The following is a 21,133-nucleotide window of genomic DNA, read 5'->3' as shown; positions in this document are numbered from 1 at the left end:
CAGTATTGCCTGCTGCTTCCCTCCCACCATCTCCTTCAGGCTGCAGCCCCACAGGGCACAGTCCCTCGCTGTGCCCTGTTCCCCTGCCAGCCCTCCCGCCCCGTCCCCTCGCTGCCACAGCCCCAGCTCTGCAAGTGGCTTTGTAGCTCACGGTGCTGCCCCAGTTCTGGCCCCTCCCCAGCACAGACAATGCTGCTCCTCTGCAGCAGCCGAGGCTCCCTCAGCTCTGCCTTTGCCTCCCCTGCTCCCTGCCTGTGCCTGTGACAGCCCTCCTGCAGCACTCAATCAATACAATATCCCAGGCTGGTTTTCTTCCCTTTTCTACTGGAGCACCCACCCCTTTGGAATCACTTCCTTCTCATCCACCCAGCACAGCCTCAGCCCTCCTGCTTGGTTCCTACCCAGCCCAGCTGTTCCATGGTTTTTCACCATGTAACCTTTCCTTTAGCCTTATGCATTCCTTGTGCCCCTCCATTCATGTGCTCCTTCTCTCTGCTGCATGTACTGGGCTTTTAATGTTTTATTTTCCTGGGCACATACTTTTGAGAACACAGAATCATTCATCATCATCTATTTGAGGCAGCTCTAAAGAACATGCAGATACTTAAACTTTGCTACTCACACTGCCAGCAACATTGACTTCAGTCACACTGTTATCAGGAGTGCAAAGGCATTTAAGGCAGTATTTTTTCTCTCTCACATTTCCTTTGATGAAATATAATAACCTTTACACAGAAACTGGCTGGGATTTCACCTGCAGTGAAACCTGCAGAGTTATAAGCATGAACTTTGGGAATCAGAATGAAAATTAAATCTTGCTAAGCAACATCCTGCCCCCAACTTTTGAGTCAATCAATATTGGCTGAAGTCTTCATTTAGCTCTGTGGAAGTACCTTTTACTGACATGACCAGAATATCTCAAATACTGATGTAAACCGATGAAATAAAAGACAGCATCACATGCCATAAGTTTGCACCTTTATTTTTTAAAAATGAAATAGTCAAAGTACTTTCTTTTTCAAATATCGACACATAATATATTAACTTTCAATATTTACAGTGTGTTGCTGGGATGTTCTTGTAGAAAATGCATGCTTCTGGTCTGAAACCCAGAGCAAAATGCATCAGACCATTTAACTGCAGCCATATAACATAAACCTGTACAGTATCCAGTCACTATTCAGCACAGGAGTTAGAGCAGGAATAAAAAAATTGGGATCTATTGTTTCCTAGCAACGAGGCTGAGGCCATTATAACACAATTTCTGTAAGATCAGAACCTCTAACTGGTGTTAGACAGAAAGTGAAGATCTTGGCATACATTGTAAACATTTTTTACTGTTGATGAGAAAGCTAAAAAGGAACATTACTTTGACATATATTGTATGCTATGCTTCTCGTTCTTGTTTATTGACACTTCTGCCAGAAGAGTATGAAGATTTTAATGTTTTATCATGGTTCATACAAGTAAAATACTGTCAAGGACACAATCTGATATACTAACATTTATTAAAAGGCTAAAGTCCACCACGAGATCTAAGGAAAAACTGGAAATTGTCAAACACGTTTCCTTAGACAAATAATGGCAGGTGACAAATGCCCAGACAAATCCACAGCGAGTCCAACCCCACCATTCCCAGTTTCTGCCTGAAGAGATTCCTCTGGCAGTCAGGGTGCTTTCCACCTGGTAATGTTTTGTATCAAGGAGAGGTTTCCATAGCAGCCAGCGTTTGATGGGCAAAGCCCGGGGGCTGTTGGTGCAGCCTGAGCCGGTGTCACCCGGGTGTCCCCGCGCCCGGCGAACGCCCGGACACACGGACGGACACCCCGGGCACTGCCTGTCTCCTCTGAACCACGAGCTCCTCTGCTGAACCACTTTCCCTTCTGGAACAGCACCTTGGCTTCCAACAGCTCACCCTGGAGGAGCTGCTGCCCCTGCCCAGCCCTGGGGGGCTCCGTGGGCAGGGGGTGCAGGGGGGACCCCAGAGCACGGCCAGGGCACGAGGCCACCTCTGCCCAGTGCCAGCTGAGGGATCAGACCAGAGAGCTCAAACCAAAGAGCCAAGGTGTGTATACCCACTTGCACATTGACCAGTTCATATATATTTATTTGGCTATGTTCTACATAGATATCTATATATATATATTTATAACTTTGAAATGTTCTAGATTTACTAAATAAATATGAAAGCAAAGGAAATGTTACTTGTACACGCTATTTGTTTGGCGGTCATAAAAAATATAGCATGTATTTCTCATGGTAGGTACTTTGCTACAGGATAGTGTGCAATAGTGGATTTTATTTATTTTTATTTTTATTTTTTTTATACTTTATTTTAATTATTTTATTTTATTTTTCCCTCTTTCAGAGCCTTGTTTGCAGTGCAGAATGCTAGCATCAAATTATCTGATCTAAATAACAGTAAAAATTTCCATGCTATTGTTTTTCTTTTTTCTCAATTGGGTCTCTTTGTTATAGTGCAAAATACAAAATTAAAAAAAAAAAAAAGAAAAAGGAGAACTATATTAAAAAACCCCAAACCCACTGAGAAATTGCTCTAACTACTCAGAAAAAAAATGAAAAAATGGAGACTGAAATATTCCCTGCCTCCATCTGAGGTTGTTGATGAACAAGACGGTCCAAAGCTATTTGTTATGTAGTTCTCACAAATCACTGCTGGCTGGCCCATGTGGAGCTGTGATATGACTTCAATCTCCCATGCTTGCTCCTTCAGCAATAACTTGTTTCTTGAGCACTGTCATCTCAACACATTTATATTTAGTTTCCTAAATTTAAGAAACTGTTATGACGAAGGCATTTTTTTGCTTGTGTAACTGGGCCACGTAATGTCATGTGACTCTTAATGAAACCATATTTTCATAAGAAATATTGTTCAAAATGCACCTTAGACTGCACCCAGGAAATGGGAAAATGCCAAATCTACTTTCAAAGACAAACTTTTAACACATTTAACTCTTTGACCTTTTGGCATAACATGAGAACAACAGTAATCAAGGCAGTATTAAAAACCACAGCTGTAGGTAATACAAAGTGCATTTCCTGCATATAATACAAATATAACTTTAAGAAACTAAAGGCACAAGCTAACTAAATATGTATTACATACTAGAAATGCACTGTTCAAGGTAACTCTAATAGCTCCAAATATTTGTTTATAACGGATATTTAAAGCAGTTTGAAAATGATCCTCATTAGTGAATTGCAAAAAAGTATAATTGCTTAAAATATAAGTAAAATAGACTCTAATATTGACATCTTGGATCAGTGATAAAATACATCATCACATTTATGAATGCACTCTCTATATACAATTCATAAATTATTCTTCCATTGATTAAAAGTGTATTAGAGGCTCAAGGATTTGAAGGTCCATTTTTAGGCTGGTGTGGAGGTATTCAAATTCTCTGTGATTTGATGGAAAATTACAGAAATCGGAGCTGTCAAACCTGGATGTCGCCAGCTCCCTGTTCTGTACGTTAGTTAATGATGAGCCTGATCACAATGTGTATGTGCAGATTTTGGTCCACAGGTCCCCCTGGCTGGGGACAGATGAGGATTTCAGGGGCCAGGCTCCACCTCAGCCTGATCCTGCACCCCCAAAGCTGCGCTGGCTCCCAGGGGAGCAAAAGGAATCTGGGAAGAGACTGCAATGGGCTGAGGCTGAGACCTGAGCTCAAACCCCAGAGAGGGGCTCAGATCTCTGGTGCCAATTCAGGCTCATCTCTAACTTGGGTACAGTCTGCTCCACTTGCCCAAAAACAAAGGAAAAAAGAAAACTGGGGGGAAAAAAGACAGAAGGATAAAGAATGCACTTGGTTGGCTTCTGTAAATATGAGCAGAAATTGTTTCAATATATTTACTACGTTTGTTCTGAAAGAAATGTGCAATAACTTCACTCTTAGAGATACACAGGCTCTATAACAAGACTTCTAGATCCCTCTGGAAAGCTGCTTGCCCGTCCCCCCCTCCCTGTGTGCCTGACCCACCTCCTGAAAATCAGGTCTTATAAAAATGACAAGCTGGAGGAAGGATCACCTACTCTGCTATGAAGTAACTGTGCCAGTAGTGCATGTTACCTTGGGAAATAAAAATTTCTGTCCATGCAATATAATGCTTTTCTATGTGCTCTAGATATTGAGCTAAAAAGTGAAGAGTCATCCCCGAAATGTTCTATGTTTATCAACATATTTACTATCCACACTTAGGTTCATCAACTCCCAACCCACTAATCTTCTTCAGACTCGAAAAAATGAGTATTACAACAGGATTATTAATTTGAGATGAAATGAATGTGATGTCTGAACCCAACAACACTGCACCTTCCAAATCATCTGTGTGAAGACAAGTCCTGGCCCAGTGACTACGGACAGGACTGATGATGCACGGCCTGACACTGCTCTGTGAGGGCTCCCAGCTGGGGTGTCCCCAAAGCACTGGGTTAAAGCCCAGCCTGGAGCACACCTGCCAGTGGAGGGCCTACTGAAGACTACAGTGCCCACTGAGCCCGCTTTAGCCACCCCATCTCTGGCTGAAGCCTGGCCAGCACGGTGCCACCAAGCAGACTGGCAGCTCTGTGTGTGCCGCCAGACCCCAGCATATCCCAGTGCTGAGGAAAACCCTGGGAGAGAGGCCTGACATGCACGGGTGGACACATGTGATGTTCAGCATGGAGCAGCTGGCAGGTGGCCATGGCTGAGCAAAGGCCATAGGAACATCCTTGTACGTACTGAATCCAACCCAAGTCAGATTTCCCAGGTTAGAAAATCCCTTTGCTTTTATCTGTGAGGAATATGTGTGGGGTTGGTGAGCAGCTGCAAAGTTTCCATACACAGTCTGGTTTCTGTATGCAATCCCTTGAACTTAGGGGAGATCTCACTGGGATAAAAGACACCCAGTAAATAAGAGTTGCAGAATCAGGCTCTGTAACCATTTAAATAACTGGTGAATTATTAAATCAACAACAACAAAAAACTTGTGTTTCTTTAGGAGAAGGCAGAGCACGTGGCGCTCGCCCCCACCCCGCGGGGCTGTGCGGTGTCACCCTGGGCACCTCGCGCGCAGGTCGCGCCGCTCGGCTCGCAGGACTCTGCTTCTGAAATTTTTGAATACTGCCACACAAGAACTAAAAATTGTCACTGTCATCTCTCAAAGAGTTAAACAAACGATATTAAAATACCATCTTCTGTCACATTTAAAGGCAGTTGGATATGTTTTTTCCTCTATATTTATATATACAGAGTTCTGATCTAGAAAAACCAATACAATAAACCATTTTACGATTAAAAACAGGCAGTCTTTGGTGACGCAAAGGCAGAGATTTTCTTTGTTACCTTCTGCCTATTTCACTCTGTCTCATGAAGTGAATATTATTGGCACTGTCAGAAAGTTCGAGATACTGCTCCACAGATAAAACAAAATATCCATCGTAGCCTTGTACCCGCCCAGTGCTTAAAAGCTGCTGTTTCTCTCCATCTGTCCACGCCCGAATTCCTTCTTCCCCCTCCTGCAGCCGCCTCTGCTCCTTAGTCCAGGCCTGAGCCACGGCTCGCTGCCTGGCTATCTCCAGGACATGGTTCTTCTCCTCCTCCACCGTGGTTCCGTAGCGCACGTTGAAGCAGAGCGCGCCGTGCTGCAGCTGGATGTCGGCAAAGCGTCTAGTCCTGCCGTTGATCACCGACGTCATCTGCGACACCGTCACGTTGACGCCGTTCTCCAGGATGCGGCGCCCGCCCGTGCTGCCAATCAGGGCCAAATCTTCTTCCAAAGAGCCCAGCTTGATGAAGTAATGGGTGTCCCTGCCCTCGATGGTGAAATGCAGATTCTCCAGATAATGAGCGTTGTTGAGGATGGCAGCAATGCGCCGGCTGTCCTCGTTAGCCACCCCGATAATGTCAGCTGTCACTATACCGTCCTTTATAGCAAATTTGATGCCTTTTCCAAATACTGAAGGAACAGCTGCAAATCTCAGTTGCTTCACTCCTTCAGAACACTTGCCATCACTATACCTGGGCGTCATAGGAAGTTGGTCTAAGGATATAAAGTTTCGGAGTTGCTTTTGTAGCTCACATTGAATACCAAGGATAGTCTGGAAAAGAAAACATCAGTCAAGTTTGCAGGCAAGGTACCTCACCCTACTCATCTCTTAATTGCTTAGAATGGCTCTTCAATTTGTTTGGAAAGTAATGTGCACAGCTGGAACCTGGACATGTGCACAGGCTTTTTAATCGCTTACGGTAGTGCTTTCTGTCTCTTGGATTCCTTCATTTCTAGGAAACAAATGCAAACAATCTATTTATTACAAATGCTATTTTTGTATTTGTTCTTTTTATTTTTCCTCCCCTTTGAACTGTTAGTCTAATGGCTGTTTTTTCAGCCCTTCACAGTTCAGGGAAACCTGAATTCAAAGCCATGTCCTTTCATGTGGCTCTACTTAGTCTCTGTGTGTTTAATTACATCTTCTGTAGAACTGTGGTAATGACTTTTATAGCCCATTCTTTAAGGAAAGCAGGTTGTGAAGGTCTTGAGACACTAGAACAATAGGCAAGTACATCACATCTGTCAATCTTGCTCCCCATACAGGCTAGAAGAAACCTCACTCCAAGCCCCTCTTTGTCTTTTAACACTATCACTACATCTTTGCTGTGCCTTGGAAAAGCTTAACATCTCAGTGATAATTTTCCATGGGCATGCTCCACATCTGGCATGAGCTCCAACCCTCCAGCCTTCTGCACTTGGTGAATGCTAACTGTCTTAAATGCTGGGAACATGAATGTGAGCTCTCAAATGTTCTATGCATCTCTTTCCTGACTACAATAGAGGAAAGGCATCTTTGCAAAATCATGTTTCTTTGTTAACAGATGCTCATATGCAGAATGTGAATGCCTGCTCAGAATATCGGCAGTTGGTCCTGTTGCAGTCACATTGATTGCTGGACTCTGATAGCTGCTGTCTGGCTCTTTGTTACTGAAAACAAGCCCTGGAGTAAGGCTAAGATTTACAGACCCCTTACAAATCCATAGCAGCATTTCTGTTTCCTGCAATAATTATGCAGAGCTACTGACTTGTAAAGCTGTTTATGCCCTCAGTGATTTTCCAGTGCTTGTGGCATCTTTGCTAACAAAGATGAAAATCTGCTGTTCTGGTTTTTTAATTCCACAAGATCTTCTGTGGGTTTTTTTCAATATTCACAACAAATACTTTTACTCTTTTGTGTATTCTGTGCCTCAAATTTGGATATTTTCTCTATAAATAGCTGCACATTTTCTTCACTGTGTTGCTAAAAGCTTCTCCTTGAACCTCTCCCCCACTCTGATGACAGTACATAATTGACAACATTAAAGTTTCTAGCATTCTTAAACAAATTGCTTTGCCTTATACGTTAAAAGATATAGTCATGTTTTTTCCTTGATATCGAATATTTTCTATTAAAACTCCTTAATTTAGTATTAAAAGCAGCTGAAGACAATGTTTACTAACCTTTCCAGGATCCCACTCCTGGGTTTTTGTTTGAAGCTGTAGAAGTTCATATGTTGTCCCCAAAGCTTCTATCTCTGGTTTTGGGAATCCAGGCAGCACGTTGTGCAACTGGAAACCAAACAGCTCTAGCCAACTTCCAATGTCTACAAAACAAGAAATAGATGCTGGCAAAAAGGCTCATAAATCCTAGAAAAAGTGAGGGCTGTCTGCAGAAATTCCAGCTATGCAGAAATAATGATTTCACATCAATTTATGTTTCCTGCACTAGCTACAGCATTTACTTTAGCAAAGAAATTATTTGGTTACAAAGCATAGCTATACTAAAATCAATAGTGTTCCTTCTATCTATTTGTAATAGAAAAAATTCAAATTAGGCTGCTTCCATTCTTCCCCTTATTTTAGCACTGAGAAAAGCAACAGAAACAGCTATTAATTATTTTCTTGGTTACCATAAATGTTAGAGAAAACAGATCAAGCTCAGTAAGATGCAATCTATTAAATAAATTACTTCAATAGATTTAAGATTAGAGACTTTTTGTATGCAAAAGATTTCCGGAATGTTGAATCCATACTACAATTCAAGAGGAAGTTTTATTTTTGTTAGAGACATTTTCATGAGAGACAGGGTACTTTTACCTGTTGTATACTTAGCAACGTCTTGGATTTTGCCAACTGGGTAATTATTTTCAAACGAGTAGAGATTAAATGGTTGTGGGACAGCATTCAGATGCTTCCATATACGATGATTTGGTGTCGTCCACCGACCAGCAATGACGTCATAGTCCCGCTGCCCCAGATGGACTAATTTAGTAAGAGGATCATAGAGTCCTCCATGAAAACCAATGATAACCTCAAAATCTGGATTGGTGTCCTGGTAGATCTCTCCGTAAGGGGTGTACAAAATTTCTTTTATGACTTGGCCTCGACTGCTAAACACAGCTAGAGGCGTCCCAGTGTTATCGCAAGCAACATAATATTCTTCTCCACTGCTTAATTCCATTGCAATGAGATGACCTTGCAGATCATAATATAGGGATGTTATTTCTGAGCTAGTGTGATTGTACAAGTGAGTAACTCTTATTGGGTTGGAGAGATCAGCATAAAAGAACTGTAAGTGTTGTCCTAGGCTTGATTTGCTTGCAACTCGTCTTCCAAGACCATCATAACAGTATTGCACAGTCCAGCCAGACACTTTGTTATAGGCTTTGTTCAGCAAACCATTAGAGTTGTACTCGAAGATCTCATTGCCTCTTTGCCTGAGAAAACCATCTTCGTCCATTTTATACTGAATTTCCCCAAGCCTGGTAATGCGATCTCTCAGGTCGTATCTCAGAGGAGTGAGGCGCGCGCTGTTCCCGTGGCTCAGCAAGTTGATGTTGCCATTAAGGTCGTAGCTGTAGCGCCACTGGGTTTTATCATTCACAGACACAGTCTGGAGCTGACCATCAGCATCATATTCGTAAAAATACCTCGTTATGTTGGCATCTACCCCCACACGTATGTCACAGATCACCATGCGACCCATGTTATCATACTGGATGGTCATCCAGTAAGCAATAGACTTGAGAATTTCATACTGAACTTCTATCACCTGACCATTGGCACTGAAGATTTTGGTATGCTTCATCACAGTGGTGGTTATCACTTGATTTAAATCGTAATTAATGACACTGAATTTCCCAAATTGTTCAGTCCTGCCAGAAACATCGACGTAACGGTACAGATCTATGGGGAGGGGCGTCTCGTTGATCATGGCCTGCATGCTGGTGACACGGAAGTTGTTATAGCTGTAGTCAAATCTGGCATTTACAAGCCCTTCTTCACTAAACCTGAAGATTTGGCGACCAATAAGTGGACCTGTCCAAAACAAACATGGGAAAGAGGAAAAACAAGAATTATGTGCCTGGTTTACTTTATCCTACAGATCTAGGTCAGACAGGATATGACCTCAGGTATGCTCTTTAGGCTTACTACTCCTTAGCTGTCTCAGAAAATACCATTAACTAAGAATATGTTAGATTGTTCTCTCACAAACCTTCATTAATGCTTGCTCTACAAGTTATTTATATTTTATTAATATTTGTTTAAGTGAATGCTGTTTTATTCATAATTATGATTTCTATTTACTTACAAGATAATTCTAAACTAAAATTATTTCACATGGTGATTTCCTTCCTCATGTAAGCAGCCCTTTTGAATTTATATTATATTACGGTGCAAACAGGGAAACTTGAAAATACAAACAATAAACCAACTTGATTTAGTATTTAGCAAATATCCACACAGAGGAATAAAACAAACAAAACATCCTAAGAGCTATTCCACACCAAGCAATAAAAAGAAAACTGTATTTCAAGTGGGACAGCTATATTCACCTATGGACACAGACACAGAGATATACACACATATTTTTCTAGCGAAACGTAAAATATAAGAAATTGTAGACATAAAAATAATGGAATTTCATGCCAGGTAAGTGCAAGATCAGGGTGTTGTGAATGAGGAACGAGGAGACAAAAACTTTAGCAAAGCAGCCACACTTAGACAAACCTGTTTGCCTGTATCTGATGGTACAGATGAACCCATCATGCATTAAATGTATTGTTTTAATAACCCCAGAAGACTCCTCGTAGGTGAAGGTGACTTGCGTGGTGTCGTAGAGGATCTCGGAGAGCCGGGACTGTTTGGTGTACTTGTAGAGGACCCTGCGGCCCGTGCCGGGGTACAGGGTCTGCAGCAGCCGCCCGTCGCGGGCCAGGTCCTGCACGAAGGCGGCGCCGCTGTCGGGCGGGGTGTAGATGTTGCGGTAGTAGCCCACGGACAGCATGGTCTGCAGCGCGTGGCGCACCATGCTGGGCATCGTCACCGACTGCAGCGACTCCGACTGGTCGTACTCGAAGATGTAGCGCCGCTGGCTGTGCAGCAGGAGCATCACCGACTGCAAGCAAACAGCAACGGCACGGTCAGGGGGCACCAGGCACTTGGGGAGCCGGCCAGGGAGAGCCTGCAGCCTACGGAAATGCTGAAACAACCACTCACTCTTGTAGTTTGCTCTTACTGTTTGTACAATTCCAAGTGAAGCTTTCGGCTCCAGGAGACCTGGCCAGCAAGGTGGTACAAAACAGGAGGAGAATCATAGCAAGTCTAGAGGTAAGGGCCTCCAAACTGGAAGGCAGATGTGGCTCTCAGTAGCATTTCAGCCTCATGCTGACTTGCTATGTCGCTTTGAAATATTTAGGGCATCCTCTCAGGAAGCAAAAACGGGGAGATTTTGTGCATGTACAAGGTGTTTAGCTTTTACTGGCATTCTGCTTATCTCCAGCACAGACCTAGCTCTTTTCCTGTATATCTACATGGCCTCAGAGTTCATAATATCTCCATGCCTACAGATGGATGAAAATACTCAGCAGATTCTTTGGTGTGACTACTTCTGTTGCTTATTTTTAATGTTTACAAAGACTATAATTTCTGTACAGGTACTTGGTATTTGCCCTGTGTTGGTTAATTGTGGCTCATTAATGAAATCCGGCAGATGAATGTGAAAGCACATCAGATTTTTTCTATTGATAATTAAAGTTTGGGTTCTGTATGCCTTCTCACCCACCATGGAAAGTCACAGTGTCACAGATCACAAGCTGGCAGGTGAACAGTCACTGTTGAAACAAAGATATTGAAAACACAGACTGAAAATCTATGGGGAGCTTTGTCACCTTGCCCCAGCTCTAGTAAGTGGCTTGGCTGGACCAGAGCACTGCACATTCCTTGCCTTGTCTGAGCTGTGCTGGAGCACCAACACTGCCCAGCTCTTAGCCCACAGCTCAAACCTACCAGGCACATAAGCAAATTTGTCAGGCATCTGCAGACTGAGACATCACACAAAACAAAGCCTTACATGGAACAGCATGACTCCTTTGTCATAGAGTATTAGGGAAAGAAATCAGAAAACTAGGATCTTTTCCCCTCTAAGCTCAAAAATCTTCTCTGGGAAGAAAACACGTTAAGATCAGCCCTGCAGTGTGTTAAGTAACACTGGCCCTCAGCCATTTTTCACTAACAAATAAACCAACTGCCCATTCAAAGGGGCAGAGATAGGCTCAGCCTTGGCCATCCTCTGTGCACCCTCAGCCCCCTGCCTGCCCAAGATGTGTCTCTTCCTGCCCTTGGCAAAAGACATCTGTCACCTGTACAGCAGCCAGAGAGCACCAACATATGGCACTCCAGCTCCCCCTCTGCCAACTGGTGACGGCAGACCTTCACACCCAGCCTTTTCTATCACTTTACTGCTGCTCCACCAACCATTTCCGACATGCACCGTGTTTGTTTTGTTTCCACCTTCAGTCAAGAGTCTCCAGTCTGCAGTAAACCACTGGCTGAACTCTCTCCTAGCCCTGCTGTGACGCCTCTCTCTATATACTGCTCCCGTGCCTGTTTTTAAGCTGTCTGCCATTGACAGAGTATGAATAACAATATCAGAAACATCCCCAATATAACTTTAGTGCCCCTGTGTACCATTTTTACAGCACTTTGTAAAAGTGCTTTGGCTTTTTCACTATTGTCCAGGATAATAAAAAGATAGACAGTACAAGGGCTGGAGGCTGAGTATCCTCTCAAGCCTATTAGAGGATACCATAAAGAAAAAAAAATTAATTCCCAATTCATCCTAATAACATTACAATAGATTTTTCAACACTGCACAAATTGGGTTCTAATTGTTTTAAAGGATTTCAGAGGGTAGCTCATAAAACATCCAAAAATCTGTCATTTTATTAAAGCAACCAGAGCCTGGTCAACCACATAATGATTGATGCCGTATGGTGTATCAAGACAAACAGCCAGTGGCCAATTACTGGGGGCTCTGCTGGGAATAGACAAATGCTGAGCATCACCACTAGATGTCATTTCTGTCCAACAGACATACACAGACACTCATCTGTTTTGTCTGCCAGATTTTGAAAGTGAGTTTGGAGTATTCAGGAGATTTTATAACAGTTTTTACTAATTGAGGAAAGTGACCAAACAAGAGGAACTGAATCTCATCAGTAAGAATTATTTACAATGCTAATGTCATAGTGCTTTTTAATATCTTATTTATTTGAGCTAATTTTCTAAGGGGCAGAGATTTTTGAAGGTGTACAATTAACTCATCTAGTGATAAAAATGAAGAATTAAATAACTATGAATTGGAAGCAACCTATAGAATTGATTTTTTTTTAATGTAAGGAATTATTGGGTCTTACAAGGCTTCAGAAAACCTTTAGCAATCATTACATAATTAACACAATGAGTTATTGACTTTAATGAAGCCACAAAGTTATATTTCAATGTCTAATTTTGACAGTGAATTAATCTTTCTTTGGCACAAGAAACAACAGTCACGGAAGTACATTAAATAGCTGGGAGATTATTGTCCATGGTGTGAATGACTTTCCATAATTTTAATGACAAGTTACTGCATTACCCAAGCTGCTACCTGAACCAGTAAGCTTTTGCCACTGCTTCTACAAGATCAGGATTTGGCCTTTTGTGTAGAATTCTAGAATAACAGTGTTAAGTTATATGACTTTATTTATAATCTCATCATAAAGTAAGAGCAAACGAAGTGGTTTGGAAAGATAAGAAGCATACATCTTTCCAAAATTACAGTCCATTAGGTCCAAAGAAAAAAGTAAAAGATTCCTCCAAAAGGCACATTGCCCAAATATTTGAAAGCTGTAGAAAATGCCAGTTTACTTGTAATTTCCTAAAGAGCATACAGACAAAAAAAGGCCTGACAAATTTATCTGAAACAAACTTCTGAAGCTCCTGGGGTTTGCCCATCTTGTTAACACATGCAAGAACCACACTGCATGCAGACAAGAAGGAATCACATTTCTATGCATTTTCCAGTCTTGATAATTTTTTTTTCACTGGGTTAGGTTTAAGTTTTTTGAGGATCTTAAATACATTAAAAATAAGTACAGCAGAGTTTATCTTAGAAGTACACATTTGGAACTTTTTAATACACAAGTAACTTCAAAGTCACTGGATTTCCTGTGTGGATTTCCTCCTATCAGTGTTACCTCTTCTGCCCCACACCCCCCATAGCCTTTTCCTGTGGTTTACAGGTTCAGAGAAAATGTTCTGCTAACTCTGGGTGTACTGGATAGTCCAAGATGCTGCTATTTAAAAAACTTTGAATATGAGTTTGCACTGAGTTCTGAAAGCTTTAAAAATACAGACTGGCTTTCTGGTTTTGAAAGACAAGACCAAACAAAATGCTATTACAGATGAAGATGGTCCTCCTTGGTTTGTACAATATTTACCTCCATGTTTTGTGACCATTGCCTCTAGACATACATGGAACTTACAATATTCAGGGAATTTAGATGCAAAGTCACCACAAAAGCAGAGCAATAAATAATTTCATATCAGTATTTCTCCCCAGAATGGCCCCCATAAATACTGCAGTAAGCTTTCTCAGAGGATCAATCCCTTGTTTAAAATACAACATTGAATACGTAAGCTTGTGCTCACGGGTTCCTAATTTTGGCTTGAAAGAACTGTTTGTGGGGAGAAAAAGTTCTCTTTCAGGACTGTTATCTTTCTGACTGTTATCCAGAGCAGCAACTTGATTTTCAGCAGTTTAGGGTGTCTTTTGCTCACTTGAACTTGGACTGAGACTGAAAAGTTGTTTTGATTTACCAATTAAACAAGCCTGAGGTGCTGATAACTTTCTTCAGAACAAAACTGTGTCAGGTTTGAGCAGGTGATAGATATGTAGGTCTGAGCATATCCAGAGACATTTTTATCTAGTTATGTAATTCTATGCATTTTCTGTTTTAAAAGTCTTAAATACTCTTGCAAGAGGCAGCATTAGCAACATAGCTCAAAAAATTATATAATAAATATAATAAAGAAATACAATATTGAAAATAAATATAATAAACCCCATTTTTTTTTTGCCTTGGCACAAAACCCACTTTTAAAATAATTTACCTTTTCTAGATATGTGTAACTCCATATTTTACCATCTGCCCATGTTCTGGAGACGATGTTCCCACTTGCATCATACTCCATTTTCTCAGTCCAGGTTCCTCTTTGGATGTAGGTGACCAATCCAGAGTGGGAATAAGTGATATTGACCTCATTGTACTTGCTGATGGGGGACCACAAAATGGGGCGTCCTGTCTGGTCGTACATGATCCGAAGAGTGAATTTCCGATGATCATCATAAATCTTCCCTGTTCTGGTCACGTGGTCAAAGTCAATGGAGAGCAGGTTTCTGTTGTGGGTCTAAACACAGAGGTACAGTACAGTAAGGACACAAGGCTGACAGGTCTGTGTCAGCCCTAATCAAAGTGAGCAATGCTTTAACTTTGTGAGTTGGGCCTTAGTGAAGACAAGAAAAGAGGAAAGATTCAGATGAGAAACGGAAAAATTGTTCCTTGCACTCAGTATTATTATATTTGGCATTACAAGATGTTTCCATGGTATAAACCCTCACCTCTGTTCTCACCTTTTCCTGAATTTTTCTTCTTTCTTCTCAGCTGTGGATTAAATTCTTGATTCCAGCCAGAGATGTGTAGTTAAATCCACACACTAAGAAAGATCTACTATCTCGCATCCTCTCTTGAATTCTGTTAACACTGACAGGTCAGCTGGTGCTCTGGGACAGCCCTCACAGCACATCCTGGTGCTGCAAAGGGCAGAGCTGACCCTGCTCAGCAGTGTCCTCACAAAGCCACCTCCCCCCAGACTCTGAGAGCCAGCAGCACTGTCTGCTACTGGCCATGCTCCTTGCTGCTCTCACCACATCTGGGAGCAGCAACTGCTGTGTCTGACAGGTGGGACACAGCCCAGTGCTCAATTTGAAATCAAGTTCAGAACTGAGTCAGACTCATGAAGACAAAATACATTTATCCAGTGCTATCATCATCTTTACAGGATGGCATCTTTAGATCATTCAGTCACTGGGAAGTCTCTATTAAACACCATTTAAATCTGATAAACAATTTAAGGAACCATAAAATATTGTTCATTGACATGTCTTTTTCAGATCAATGCCCAATGTGCTTGTTGCATTAATCTACCACATTTCATCTGAACACTCTGTTCCCATGAATGACTTCCTGACAGCACAGACAATGCCAGTGCAGGTGTCAGCACAGAGTGGGGCTCTGTGCTTGCTCCTCTCTGAGACCTGGAGGCACAGCCATGGAGTAAAGGGTTAATAAATCTTGGTTAATAATTCAAGATGTGATTAGAATGAACATTTCTTTTTTGTTCTGTTTTTAGATACAAAATAATCACAGAATCTAGAAAAGCAGGTGTTCTTTCTTCAACTACCATTTCTGGAGTTTTATATACACACATGTCTAACTTTAATAGTGTTCATTTACAATAGCTGTAAAATACCTACATACCCCTGTAGACTGCTGTAACTATTACAATTTATGCTCTAATGATAGTTAAGGAGCCCAAGTAAAATGTGATGCTCAGTTCAACTACATTTGCTTGTATACAGACTGATGGTTTAATATATTTTTTAGCAAACTTCTTCAAATTTCTGAAATTTTATTTTTTCTTGGTGGAAAAATAAATGAAAAGCAAGCAGGAGGCATACCCTGTGTCTTATTCATTTCTGTTCCATGTACATGTTTAATGTTATTATTGCTATTACTATCATTGTAGAATGCAGTTAGGAGAAAGAAGAGCCTTGAAAACAAATTGCTTGCAATCTGAATTTCAGAGACTATACAAAAAATAAGAATGAAAACCAAAGAGAGGCAGAATTAGCAGTGAAGTGGAAAGCAGCAGTAATTGAAAACTCACAGAGTTAAAATAAGGTTAGAATACTTTCCTTACATTGCACATTTTATGTCCCATTTGTTTACTTTCTTCTATTAAAGTGAAGCTTAACACCCTTCTCAAAGCAAGACAGGATCATAAATGGGTAGGAGGACTCATCTCAATGCTGCTATTGACAAGCTGATTTCAAATCCCAGTGGCTTCATGAGATGCCTCCTCCAAGACAGATAAACCATAGCAAGGACCCCCTGAGAGTGGCTGGAGCTTGTGCTCTGCTACGAGCCAGAAAACTGGTATCTGAAAGCAATGTCAGGTTGGAATACCAGCTAATGAAAACAGGGAGAAAATTCAGCTGATTTCAGTAATGTCAGAAGTACCTAAAAAGATATATTTATTTTATATTTTTTAAACATTTGTTGACTACTTCCATTAGTTTTTACCTAGAAATTTTGCAGTGTAAGTATCACATAAACCTGCACTTCTTTGGTTTAATTTCCACCCTGCCTGATATGTAAGCCAGATGAGATAATTGCATTCTTTCCTTGTCTGTGTTTTGGTTTGAGCCAATGCAAACTCATACACCCTGGCAGAGGACTTGGTCCCATCTTTAGAATTTGCTGTAAGACTGGTAAATAAAGAGAGATCGTTTGCTAAGTGCAATAACGAACATGGCTGTCAAAGCCTGAGTCTGCAGGACTTTTGAACTGAGGCCAGTGAGTTACTTTTGTTGTTGTTATTAAAAAAAAATTAAAAAAAAGAGAAAAAATTAAGACTGACCAAGCATTCAATTTTCAATTTTGTAGACATTCAGTTATAAAACCTGGACTGCATCCAATGCCACGTTCCTCAAGTTATGCAAAAGTCAGGAGGGAGCAGAGCTGCATTCTAATCAGTGTATTACTATGCATCGTGCTCATCAGATTTAACAGCAGTCTTTGCTTCATTTTTAGAAGTCAATTAAAATAGCAGTTCAATTGATAAAAAAGAAGTCTTGCTAGATTAAGATTGATGTTAAAATGCCTGATTGTACATAGATTTATTATTAATATAAAATGCATACATGCCCACAGAGTGTTTTATATATGTTCAGGAAGTGCTGGGGCAAGCAGTTCTTCACTTAAAGGAAACCTGTGGTTAATTTCTGTTTCCCACATTGATTTAGACCCTGAGATAAAGTTAGATGACTGTTCCAGCATTTCAGTTAACTTCTGTCCTATCTCCAGAGCAGGGAATTCACACCATGCAGAAATCCAATCTTTTAAAACCCAATATTTCCAGCCTTATTCAGAACATGCTAACAGTGGCCTCTTTCCAAAACTGGAAATAAAACTAATAGAGTCACATGCTTTCAAGATCGTTGCTAATTGCTATTAGAATTAAAAAAGTTAGGACCAGGCAGATAAGGAAAAGCTTTATTCTCTTTCTTCTCTTCAAGTAGGTTATCCTTTATCTCATCCCCAGCTACCTGCCTTCTAATTTATACCTTTTAGCAGTCAAAGCCATTTGTTTCACTGATGGTATCAGGACTGATTTCTAAGTAACATCTTTATACCTCATTTCTATGCTATTTTTTCTCTCTTAGAAAACTCTTCCATTGTGCTGTTTTTTCTTTAACTGAGGGCTCCTGCAAGTCTGTTCATTTCCATTGAGAACTGCTCCAGTCCCCAGAGCTTTTCTTTACATGTATTTTCAAAGTTCAGCACAGTTCTCTCTGCCCTACATTGCAAGCTTTCTAACACACGTCCTATTGTGCCAGGCATGGCATATTAAGTATTTAAATACTTTATTTTAAAAATATAACTCACTAAAAGTTTTCAGAAGGTCTGTCCAGAATCTCATCCAGCATAATGACTTTCAATGATACCATTTTTTTTCCCAGCAGTACTCAAGGATCTGTCCACAGCAAGCCCTAAATCCATTTCATTATTTGGTATACTGTTCCAAACACACTATAGGATGGTTCTTTTGTTCCTGCTGTGCTGCATTTCCTATAACCACCAAGAAAAGAGAGCCGTGTCTGGGTAGATTCCTTTGCTCTACTGTTCCAGCTCCTTCCATCTCCAGTGACTCCATTCCACCAGCATACCATGCAGGCATCTCAGCGCTACAGATGAACTCCAGGATCCAGATATTTCTGCTATTCTCCATAGTTCTTCTTCATGGTCTTACCAGCCTCAGCAGTCCCTCTGTCCCTTTCTCTTGTGCCTATTTACATGGTGGCTCCTTTGTGCAGAATACAATTGGACTTGATGATCTTAGAGGTCTTTTCAAATATAAATCATTCTATAATTCTAACATTTCTCCTCCTTTCCACTCTAAAACCCTCCTTTTAGAGGAACCTGTGCTGTCCCACCAGGTTTCCCTACAGCTCTCAGAACAACAATCCTAGAGCTTGGTACAGCCAGGACTGCAATACAGGCACCTGGCTTGTCCTTCTGAGCAGGCAGGGGACAATTCCTAAGTGCTCTTGATCTTGGGTAGGTATAAAAAGGCACAGCTTACAGAAATAAGAAGGCAATGTTCTCAAGAGCTCTTTTGTTAGTGCATACTTTAGAAGGACAAAGAGTAAAAGACATAAGCATACCAAAATTATTCTTATGCTTGTCTTTCACCTTCCATCCTCTCTCTGGATGAAAGTGAAGGGGAAGGAGGAGGAATACATGAGTGGTTTTGTCCACCAACAGCCTATTCTAAAGGCAGGTCAATCAGTTGACCTCTGGATACCCTCAGTGTTGCAATATTTCAATGAACAACTTATGTCTCCAGCCAGAATTCATTTAATCCTGACCAATTTGTGAATTTCCTTTATTTTTTTTTTTTGGTTTTTGCCAGGCAGTGTTAAAGATCACATAGAAACAAGTGAAAATGCAAAAGAAACTGCAGTCAATTTCAACAATAGAAAATACAAACTGCATAATGGAGAAACTCTGCAAGATGAAGTGGTTGTATTAAACAGAATTGTGATGAACAACCAGTCCCTGGAAATGTAAGCAGAATAGATGACTGATTAAATCCTTTCTGTTTACCATCTTTTTACATAAGATTCTTGTAGAACAATGTGCCATACTGTTATTTAAGCACAAAGTCACACAGAAAGCCTCCAACTAAATAGGCAACATGAGCCAAGGAAGCACAGTTTGGATCCTGCCCAAATCTTAACATGTTTGTCACAGTGCTAAGTTCAGCTCCCTCCCCAGACAGGGCTCACACTCATTTGGAGAGGAAGGAGGCAGGAGGTGGGCAAGAACTAAAAGAAGCTTTTGCCTGCTTGCAAGATCCTAAAAAGTAACTGTGACTGTCAAATCTGAACAATGCCCTTTCAAACAGGTGTTTTACATACAGTGCCCAGTCTGGCCAGATCTTCCAAGTCTTGTATTTTTGATTGAGCAGTTCAAAAGCAAACAGATGGTACACTTAAAAAAATCTATAGTATCTCATAATCAAAATGAGATGGTTTTGATTTTGGTGGTTTTGACAATCCAGGGATTTTAATAACCATCTCTATATTTTCAGAGCTAACAGGTGTACCTTCAGACATAATTCCTATCCAGAAAGGTTGTAGTCAATAACACAATATTTTTAAGGCAAAAATTCCCAGTTGTACTATTGGTACAGGCATTTTAAGTGGTATTCATGTGAAAACCACAACTGATTTAATAAAAAACCTGTTTAGCAAAGTAGCAATCTCTTTGAGCCATGGTGTTATGTAATTAAATGCTAAATGTTGACCATCTGTCATTGTACTCACAGGTAAAAATAAACCAACGATGCAATGTTAAAGCAAGTCTTTCTTGGAGCTGTGGTGTAACCCAGCCAGAGGGAGTTGGGGGTTTCAGAGCATGTGGGAGAGGGCAGAATTAAATACACAGCCTGTCTGGATACACAGGGAGGCTCCACATCACTCTGAGTCCAAGGAAAGACACCCAAAGTGTGTCCTGCAAGAGGCTCTGCCCTGGGCAGCGCTGGCACCCCTCAGCTCCCCAGAATAAAAAGGGTTGATAGATCTGAGAGGTGCAAAATGTGGCTCCAACTTTGCTGCTGTGCCAGGGTAACTGTGCATGGTCCTTTGCTCACAGCTTCTTCCAAAGCCATAATTAAGTTCTTAGTTGAAAAAGAATGGGAAGAAAAGAACTAATTATGTCTTGAGGTCAAATCTTACAATCAAAATCAAACAGAGATCAAACATCCCTGAAACTGTTGGAGGAGTTTGGTTTTGAAATTCATGGCTGGGCCCACCACTGATACAAAATTTTCATTCTTATGAAGTATAACATTTCAACATGATTTTACTTCAATGGCTTTCAAAGGGAACACTACACTTACACAAGAGGAAGCCTTACCCTTAGCCTTCTCTCAAATGTAGAGATATTGCCTTTGGTCTGCTCCCTCCTTTGCCTCCATTCAATGAGATTTGAGTTATGCTCTCCAGGAAGGGAGATATTGCACTTCCCCAGCGTGGGGCTGACAACCCCTGCTAGAATGTGAGGTTCTGTGTTCAGAGTGATTTCCATTCCACTGGCAAAGGTGACTCTCAGGGACCCATCTGGGCTGATCCTGTAGATGTTCTGTGTGTTATCTGTCAAAAAACAACAAAAATCAGGGAACAGAGAGAAGTGCAGATCTCCAGATTTATAAACCAAATTTTAGGCACAGCAGGGCTCAGTTTGTAACCCAGGGAGGTTACAGACAGCTGAGCCCCAACCACAGTGTGAGTTTTGCAAGCTATAACCTCCAGACCTTCCCAAGTGTGAAGAGCTTTTTATTACATTTGGCCTGATGATTTCCATCATGAAGGTTTTCCACAGCAGGAATAAAGGATTTTTGCTTTCAGCTTAAAAGTGTGTAAAAC

General features: G+C 41.1%; 1 protein-coding gene across 5 annotated transcripts in view; it reads right to left on the bottom strand.

Moving 5' to 3' along the window:
* Positions 1 to 967: 967 nt before the first annotated feature.
* Positions 968 to 21,133, bottom strand: part of TENM1 (teneurin transmembrane protein 1) — a 774,924-nt gene continuing 754,758 nt past the window's right edge. For all 5 annotated transcript variants that reach the window (XM_064713345.1, XM_064713344.1, XM_064713346.1 and 2 more), the window contains 6 exons: positions 20,625 to 20,860; positions 14,473 to 14,769; positions 10,048 to 10,435; positions 8,134 to 9,354; positions 7,498 to 7,640; positions 968 to 6,106 (listed from right to left, as the gene is read on the bottom strand). In XM_064713345.1, the coding sequence (XP_064569415.1) occupies positions 5,348 to 6,106; positions 7,498 to 7,640; positions 8,134 to 9,354; positions 10,048 to 10,435; positions 14,473 to 14,769; positions 20,625 to 20,860 (3,044 nt within the window). In that variant the 3' untranslated portion in view covers positions 968 to 5,347. The remainder of the gene's footprint in view (positions 6,107 to 7,497; positions 7,641 to 8,133; positions 9,355 to 10,047; positions 10,436 to 14,472; positions 14,770 to 20,624; positions 20,861 to 21,133) is intronic.

This window comes from Zonotrichia leucophrys, chromosome 4A (genome assembly GCF_028769735.1).
Source record: "Zonotrichia leucophrys gambelii isolate GWCS_2022_RI chromosome 4A, RI_Zleu_2.0, whole genome shotgun sequence".
Taxonomy (NCBI): Eukaryota; Metazoa; Chordata; class Aves; order Passeriformes; family Passerellidae; genus Zonotrichia; species Zonotrichia leucophrys.
The sequence above is the reverse complement of the archived record's forward strand: the minus strand, read 5'-3'. Positions and strand labels throughout refer to the sequence as shown.